Source organism: Stylophora pistillata, chromosome 2 (assembly GCF_964205215.1).
Source record: "Stylophora pistillata chromosome 2, jaStyPist1.2, whole genome shotgun sequence".
Classification (NCBI taxonomy): domain Eukaryota; kingdom Metazoa; phylum Cnidaria; class Anthozoa; order Scleractinia; family Pocilloporidae; genus Stylophora; species Stylophora pistillata.
The window spans coordinates 54470043-54479602 of record NC_142520.1 but is presented as its reverse complement, the minus strand read 5'-3'; the positions used below and the strand labels follow the sequence as shown (position 1 = coordinate 54479602).

General features: G+C 40.5%; 1 protein-coding gene across 1 annotated transcript; it reads right to left on the bottom strand.

The window, feature by feature from the left end:
- Positions 1 to 989: 989 nt before the first annotated feature.
- On the bottom strand, positions 990 to 3396 carry LOC148740412 (uncharacterized). The gene is made up of 2 exons (XM_088749674.1): positions 2058 to 3396; positions 990 to 1006 (listed from the first exon to the last, which is right to left on the bottom strand). Exons 1-2 carry the CDS (start codon positions 3394 to 3396, stop codon positions 990 to 992), a joined length of 1356 nt encoding a protein of 451 aa, XP_088605800.1.
- Between the last annotated feature and the right edge of the window lie 6164 nt (positions 3397 to 9560).

The following is a 9560-nucleotide window of genomic DNA, read 5'->3' as shown; positions in this document are numbered from 1 at the left end:
TATCTGATTTTTTTTTGTTTTTGGTTTTTTGGTTACCACAAAGAAAGGTATATATAACGGAGGGGTGTAACAGAAAGAGGAAATGTATTTGGGGCCTGATTTCATTTAATCATTAACCTTTTAATCTCCTACTCAGTCGTTTCTTCCACAAGCAAGGGATTTATCTGATTCCACTGAATAAATTATCGTTCCTAGACTGGACATCTCACATAACAATCTAACCACCGTCCCTGATACTATTGGGGAGATGGTGGAGCTGGAGGGACTGGGGCTGAGTTTCAACCAGTTGACAGTGTTGAGTCCAGCTATAAAACAGCTGAAGAAACTCATTTCTTTGTATGTGAGAGGGAATCCTTTTACAGTTGAAGGAATGAGAAGTGTTATGGAGCTAAAGGATAAGATTGACAGAGTATATTCATATGTCCCACGTGAGTAAAGGAAATTCCTCTTCACATTTATGTTGTGACATGTGCATTTACTAAATTGGTTCCAATGGTTGGGTCTGCTAAATCTGTGAGCTGGCAAGCCCTGCGAGCCACGGTACGAGCCACGGTGCGAGCCATGCGAGCCATTTTTGCGAGTATTTTTTCTTCGATTGGTCCAGGGTCCAGCTAGGAGGTCGTGGATCATTTTGCGCCTGACTATCACTCAACTGTCACTATAAACCGCCCACCCGCCATTTTGAAAGTGGAGATGATCCTGGGGACGAGTGTAAACGGTACAACCTCGCTCCCAGGGTACTCTCTCTTTGCCTGGAAAATTAATTTTAAATTTAGCTACAAAAGGGTTTAATAATGAAATATTCCCAGAAAAAAATCTTATACTCGCTTTGGTTGCCAGAACTATTGCTGGTGCGTCAAATATGAAAAATGCTCTAAACATCTGTACATCGTCCCAAGTCTTGCATCATAGTAATGGCTGCATGTCCTGAGTTGGACGAATTATTTTCTTCGTTTCATATTTTTGTTATTCAGAGAAAATTTTATGTATTAAAATTGCTCAAGATCTGCAAATAATGAAAACAATGTGAAAAAAATTAATTAAGGTTCAAGACTTAAGTAAAAAAATTTTCTAAGGAAAACGTATGGCTCCATCACCCTACCACGACTGAATGGTATCCATTGACTGTGTGTCTGTGTGTCTTTATTGTTCAAAAGATAAAATTACATATCTTATGTTACATCTAATACAGGAAGTACACTTTCACAAAGCTACATTATACTTAAAAACAATTCTATTAAAAAATGTATTCTTAAAACGGTTTGTGCGAATAGCGGGCATGACAGGGGATTTATTTCTCAAATTATACCTCGTGATCTTGGTCTCAGGGAAGTAGGCTCTAAGAGGATGGCTCAGGATAGTTGAAACCTTGCGACAAATTTTGTGATCTTGCGTTTTAAGTAAGTCACCTATCACTAATTTCTTAGATATGTATTTACGTTTAAAACAACGATCTAAAAACTGCTGGGCTATAGTTAGCTCTGACTCAGAGGCCCCATGCACAGATAGAGCATAAGTGATATTAGGTAGGACAATGGAATTAAATAAAACATCTACTTCTGCTTGGCTACATCCTTCCTTGCGGAGGCATCTGATAACGTATAACCCTTTATTAGCTTTACCTAACTTTTCTTTTAGGTGAGTACTGAATTTGCAGTTCGGCTGAAACGTGAGACCAAGAATGGTTATTGTACTAGTCTGAGGTATGCCAAAAATACTTTTGTAGGCCTCGGCAGTGTGACCTTTTTTATACATAATAAGCTCTTTACATTTAGTAGAATTTGAATTCATTCTATTTTGGCTTGCCCACTGTAAAAACTGATTTATTAAGTCTACAGAGTGATCTTTATAATAATATACCGGAGCAATAATCGTACAGTCATCAGCGTATTTGAAACCAAGTGTCTCGTTCCCTAATTTAATTTCCAGATCGTTAAGAAATATATTGAACAAATAAGGTCCTGAAACACTACCCTGGGTTGTGCCCTTGTTAACTGTTTTCCAATTACAGACATGATTCCCGAAAATAACTCTTTGTTTTCTATCTCGCAAAAAACCTAACCACCAGTTTATGATATACGGGTTAAGTGGTAGACTCTTAAGTTTCTCAGCAAGGAGTTGATGGCTCACAGAGTCAAAGGCCTTACTGAAATCCATCGCGAACATCCGCACTGCCTTGCACTTGGGATCATCAAGAAACTTGCAGATTTTATTCTGTATAAGTAGCAGAGCATCTGTGCAGCTCCCTCCTTCTCTATACGCGAATTGACTATTCAACAGCTGTTCTTCTACCGGCCTTTGGGCGTGAATCTTATAGACTGCCTTTTCCAGGGCTCTTGCTATTACAGGGGTTACGTTGATCCCCCGGAAGTCCCCTCTTGCCACTGGAACATCAACTTTTGGCAGTGGGTTTATACTTGCCCTTTTCCACGATCTAGGCCATTGGTGCGTAGCGAGAGACAAATTCCATAGCTTAGTAATGATTGGAGTGAGGATCTCCGCATGGTCTTTCCACACCCAATACGGAATTTGGTCAGGACCAGTTGCAGTCTTCTTTAGAGTACTCAGTGAGTTCCATACATATCGTTCACTAATTTCCGGGACTTTCACCTCAGGACCAATTTCAAGTAACGCGGGCTCAACGTAATCGCCATCCGTACACAGGTCACCGAAATACTCGTTCAAATCTTGAGCGGTCTCTCTATCCAGCGAAACGTTTGTGGACCGCCGGCGTTGAGATATCAAGTCTACGTTTTTCCACCATTCTCTGCTCCCCATTTTGCCCTCCAGAAGCATCCTTCTGTTTTCGCCAATAACCTTCAACACATTTCTACTAAGCTCTCTATGCTTATTAGTACGTAAAACAGAGATGCGAGACTTGCTACGTAGCATGTATTTAACTAGCGGTGTCATCCAACTTGGATCACGGGACGAAAGGGAAACCGTTCGTAAAGGCATGCACCAGTTAATATTTGCCAGGATCTTCAATTCTAAGATGTTCACAGCTGTTTCGATACTATCCGCCTCCAAAACATCATCCCAGCATTCTGATGCGAGGGCAAGGTAAAGAGCTTGCTTCCTATGCTCACGACAATCCCTAAATTGCACTTTCTTACGAATAGGCTTGAGTTTCTTGCCCGCTGGAACTATAAATCCAATGTGATCCGTCTTAATCAGCATCTTTATAGATAAAGCTTTTCCGAAGAGCTCTGGCCTATCTGTAAGACAATTATCCAAAAATGAATTCCCTCGTGTTGGAAAATCCACTAAAGCAGTCCAACCAGTAATGCGTTTAAGTCTCGTGAGATCAAGGTGATTAAGATCGCCACCGCAAACAATAGTAGCGTTTGGGTGATTATCCAGCATTGTGTCAAAGACATTAAGAAGATAATCCATTAAATCGCATTGCTGGTATGATGTCTTCGGGGGGTGATAAAGACCAGATAAAAGAATGTAATTCCCACTTGGCAGCAACACAGTCAGGCAAATAAACTCGTATAAATTAGAACGATAAACATCAATAACTGAAAGATTACTCCTTGTATAGATAGCAACACCTCCCCCATTCCTTAGATCGCATCCAGACCAATTCCTATCCCTTCTGAAGATATTATAACCCGAGATATTGACCACCGTATCGGGTACCTCAATTTTTTAAATGAGTTTCCGACACAACACAAGCATCGATGTCATTATTTCTTAAGTCGGCCTCCAGAGCCACAACCGCTCGCACCCGACTAGTTGTTTTCCCCAAACTACAGATGTTAATAAACAAAAGTTTAGGGACAGCAAGCTGACCAGAACTAACAGAGGTGTGTTCGCGGGACACCACTTGTTTTGGTACACTGACGAGATTGCTAGGGTTTCGTCGTTTTTCAACCCGCAGCCGGGGAATAGCAAACCCGCTTTCCGCCCTTCGTCCAATGACGACAGAAATATTCTGAATAGATCTCTCCTTCACATGCTGAACATTTTTTCTCAAACCTCCCCGTTTACCACGAAACCTGAGCAGCTGTAGTTTCTTAAGCGTCTCTAAGACAGGGCTCGAAGGTTTACCAGATTTCTTTCTCAAACCGAGTAAATAGTTTCTTCCATAACATGGAATCTTACTTTCGTCCGACCAGGTTTGCTTTCGTAGATCATAGCTCTTCTCTGAAGAAATAGGACCAGGGTTCGTCTCCACATCCATAAAAACTGTAATGTCTATCGTTAACAGGGAGCAATCCGTCGCCGCAAGCAGTATATGACCATGTTTAACCCATTTCATGATAGGCCTTCGAAGTCTATCATGGCGGTGCACTCTTGTTGAGTAGCACTTACGAGCTGAGAAGGAAATTCCAAAGACGTCGCAACCAACCGAACTTTTTCCTCTCCAAATAGGCTTGAGAGAGTCAAAGTCTTCATCCGAGTATATATTGTAATAAAATTGAAGCTTAAAATTGATTAAAATAGCTAATAGAAGAGGAGCCAATATCCTCGTGGCCGCCATACTCGGCGCCTGCGCAAAAATAACTCCTCTCATTCAGTGATATCAACGAGGAAAATCATTCAAGAGAAAAGAGAATAGTAGTTCCAGGATAACTCCGTGTATTGGCATCAAGAATGGTGAGCAAATCACGTAATTTTAACAGCTTCACACTTTAGTGAATCAGACTTATCAAAATTCTATCAAATAAAAATTCTTAACATTTTGACTGTGGTTCACATGACTCGCGGGCTCGCACCTTGGCTCGCAGGGCTCGCCGGCTCACAGGTTTATAAAACTCCTAATGGTTGAATTGCAAGTGGTTATAGGGCTTGTTATGATAATTGCAGGCAGCTGACAACAGTTTCATAATAAAGCCTGAGAAGAATATGAAGTGAATACTGTCACAGCTATACTCGGGGGTGGAAGCGGAATAATTGGATCTCATTTATTCATTATTCCGATCCTGATGAGCTCAACTCTTTCTTCGCCACTACAGCAGAGAGAACCTTAGGAAAATCTTCAGGGGACTCTGTCGATGACCTATTATATCTGGTAAATTCACTGGGTGATGTTAGCGACTCCGTCCCTTAGGGAACCGAACCTTAGGGAAATCTTCAGGGGACTCTGTCGATGACCTATTATATCTGGTAAATTCACTGGGTGATGTTAGCGACTCCGTCCCTTAGGGAACCGAACCTTAGGGAAATCTTCAGGGGACTCTGTCGATGACCTATTATATCTGGTAAATTCACTGGGTGATGTTAGCGACTCCGTCCCTTAGGGAACCGAACCTTAGGGAAATCTTCAGGGGACTCTGTCGATGACCTATTATATCTGGTAAATTCACTGGGTGATGTTAGCGACTCCGTCCCTTAGGGAACCGAACCTTAGGGAAATCTTCAGGGGACTCTGTCGATGACCTATTATATCTGGTAAATTCACTGGGTGATGTTAGCGACTCCGTCCCTTAGGGAACCGAACCTTAGGGAAATCTTCAGGGGACTCTGTCGATGACCTATTATATCTGGTAAATTCACTGGGTGATGTTAGCGACTCCGTCCCTTAGGGAACCGAACCTTAGGGAAATCTTCAGGGGACTCTGTCGATGACCTATTATATCTGGTAAATTCACTGGGTGATGTTAGCGACTCCGTCCCTTAGGGAACCGAACCTTAGGGAAATCTTCAGGGGACTCTGTCGATGACCTATTATATCTGGTAAATTCACTGGATGATGTTAGCGACTCCGTCCCTTAGGGAACCGAACCTTAGGGAAATCTTCAGGGGACTCTGTCGATGACCTATTATATCTGGTAAATTCACTGGGTGATGTTAGCGACTCCGTCCCTTAGGGAACCGAACCTTAGGGAAATCTTCAGGGGACTCTGTCGATGACCTATTATATCTGGTAAATTCACTGGATGATGTTAGCGACTCCGTCCCTTTCAAGCTACGCGAGGTAACCCATGTAGAGGTCTTACGCGAGATCAAATTACTAAGAACGGACCGTTCAACAGGTCCAGATAATATCCCAGTGAAGTTTTTGAAACCAGTTGCGGAGCTTTTAGCAGGTCCCCTCACACATACAATTAACTGCTGTATCAGAAATAGTTATTTCCCTATTGACTGGAAGGTGGCGCGTATCTCACCAATACCAAAGATAGATCAACCAATGGCTAAGCATGACTATCGACCTGTATCCATCCTCCCAGCCCTGTCCAAAATCTTTGAAAGGCTGGTAGCCCATCAGACAATTGGATTTATTGAAGAAAGAGCACTTTTTGGTGAAAACATCACAGGATTTAGAAAGAATCACTCAGCGGCCACGAAATTACTGGAGATTAGAGACGATATTACACGTGCAATGCGTCGCGGCAAAATAACTCTCATGATTCTTGCAGATTACTCGAAAGCTTTTGACATTGTGAACTTCAAGTCAGTTATTTATAAAATGCACTCAATGGGTCTTTCAAAGGATTTTCTAACCTGGATTACCTCCTATCTTATGGGCAGGCAACAGTATGTAATGATAGATGACAAGTTTTTTCAGCGGTTGGAAACGTGCTTCGGCGTCCCTCAAGGATCGATCTTAGGACCGTTAATTTTCAATATCTATGTAGCAGACCTCCAGAAAAAGTTAAGTTGTAAATGCTTTCAATATGGGGATGATACCACGTTGCTTCACCACTCGAAGCCGCATGAAATAGAGGCGTGCATAAAGGATGCTAATCAGACAATAAGAGGCCTGAGCAGTTACTCTGAATCGTCCAATCTGGCGTTGAATTCAGAAAAAACAAAATGGATGCTTCCCTCTACAAGACAATTGGCGCGCGCACACTCTTTAAGTGGTTTTTCTGCAGATGTATACTGCGATGACACTTTTGGGAGTTTATCTGGATCAAGAACTAACATGGCAAGAACACATAACGAGTCTGTTGTCATCGTGTTACGGTGCTTTAGCAGTACTACGGAAACTAAAAAACTTCGCACCATACCACATAAGAAAACTACTGGTGGAAAGTCTTATACTCTCTAAACTGAATTATTGCAACGTTGTGTTTAGTCCTCTCCCAGAGTACCAGACCAAACGCCTTCAAAGAGTACAGAACACGTGTGCGGGTTTTGTGTTAACTAATCTAGTATAGTTTTTATTATTCACTATTTTATCAATTTTGATTTATTGTGAGTATTAGGCATATAGTTAGTTTTTATATTAGTAGCGAAGAGCCACTATGTGGAAGTATACTAATAATGGTCATTATTATTCCTATCATTTTTTTCTCGTTATTCATCATTCCGTATTAGAGTTTTTTAGGGAGTTTCTAATTCGCCTTATTGTGAATGGATGATTTTAATTCAATTAAAATATGATTTAAAACCGTCACCGTCATGTTCAATCTAATTAACGTATTTATTTACTTAACTCCAGCCTAAGGTTTATTTAGATATCAGCCTTATAGGCGTGGCATTTATTTTTACATACTGTACACTGAACAAAAATGTACACTAAACATCTACACTATAGGGACTTTAAGCAGTGACGACGGAAAGCTCTTACGATGGCGTTCGACACTTACCTTTTTCCCTAGTCCTATTTACTTTGCGCAAATTATTGGTAGATATCTAAGCATCATGATGTTTGATATTCTTATTTTCGATCATGGGATTGAGTCTTTCGTCTCTATAACGTAACGTAAAAAACACTGGAATTTTAATTGATAACGTATTTAAGATCAAAACAACATAGTTATTCAACAATATAATAGTGCGAGTTCTTGGTAGATTGGGTGGTAAATAGCCGAGAACCACATTTTACTGATTCTTTCCGACGTGGAAATATTGTCACTCAACTTTCTCAAAATTATATTATAAGCTTTTAAAAATAACACAACGAAAGAAATAACTTTGAGATCCTAGAATACTTACACCAATGAATACGTGTGTTGCGTTAAGCAAAGTATTAACTTAACTTAGGTTCAAACGTGTTGCAGTGCGTCCAGATCTCGTATTACAAGCTACACGTCTGCAGAGTCGTCTTTTACAGCTAAATAGTCGATATTGAAATCCCCCAAAACGACAATTTCCGATCCCGCTGGCAGTTTCGAGAGTGAGTGAGTCATTTAGTGCATCGAAGAATGTCTCAGAACAGACGTCAGGTGGCCTATATACACAGGCAATAAACAATTTCTTGCACTTGAGTCGATGTACTTCAATCCATAATGTTTCAATATTTTCAGTAGTCAAATCCGTTCTAAGTTTGTAGGGAATCCCATCGCGTACGTAAATTGCCGTGCCGCCGCCTCTTTTAACCGTTGGGTCATTTCTCAGTACTGAATAGCCAGTAATATCTACTTCTGTCAGAATCCTTTATAGATGGGCTAAGGCATGTTTCAGAAAAATTAAAAATGTCGAATTTCTTGTCACTAAATAATAGTCGAACATGATTCATCTTGTGCAAAATGCTTCGCACATTAAGATGAGCTATAATTTTACCTGAAATGTCATATTGGGAAAGCCTTGACAGTCTGGGCCTGCTTACGTTGTATGATAGACGCATAGAACTCTGTTGTCATTTCTTCGATTCCATTGTTAACAATCCCAAACAGAAGTTATACCATCTTCTGCCATCAAGGAAAAAAATGTAGTTCTAATTTAAGGCGTCGAGAGATATATAATTTGCCACGTTCGCGCATACGTTTTCGACGCTCTTTCTTTTATGCTATGTCCCAGGGTGCGCACAATGGCTCCTAAAGTTTCAAAGAAAGTCGACTTTAATTTTAGATTTTCATACCTATTCTAGATTTATTTATTATATTAGGCATTTACATTTATATTATTTTATTTAGCTTTATATTTTAACCAATGTTGGCTGTAAAATACGCAATTCAGTTTTACGACTGCAAAGTATTACTCACTAAGCGATCTATCTGTCTAAGTTTTGGGCGACAAGTAGGTTTCCACAAACCATCATATTGTTCCTTGTTGATTTCCACTCGTGACAGTTGATTCTCGAACCCGTAGTCCTTTGTTTTATAGCCTGATTCTTGAAGGAAATTTCGATGGTTTCTTATTATGTGTTTTTCTTATCATGCGTACCTTAAGGGAATAAACTTGATTCATGTAAATGAAATAAAGAAAAGACTGAAAAGTATAGGATTCGTTTCTGTAGAAATGAGTCGCTAAGACCATTGTAATCATTTTTACCTCTTGAAAACATTGGAAAATGAAAGAAACGATTCTTGGATCTCTCTTCCTTGTCCTGGTGGAGTAATAAAGAGCTTCTCACCCTCTCTCCCTCGGTAATCAGTCATCTTCCCCAGCCAACAGATCGAGGTAAACAGCCCAGTGGCCTTTCTAAATGGTCGCGGACGTTGAAGGGCACGGGCACCAAAAGGTCTTGCATCAGTAAATACTACTCTACTAAAGCTTCTTAATGACGCTACTGTGCCTAGCATTAAAGGTGGACTATGCAGTAAAACCCACTCGAGTTTTTATCTCTACCATAAAAAAGTATCTAAGATTGCCAAGAGTAACCGAGCTGATTAAATCACAGCCGGGGCTCACACAAGCTTCCTGTAGTGTTTCCAACAAAA

What these genes read in the sequence shown, in the direction of transcription:
- LOC148740412 (XM_088749674.1), bottom strand. Translation starts at nt 3,396, where the DNA reads ATGGATTATCTTCTTAATGTCTTTGACACAATGCTGGATAATCACCCA.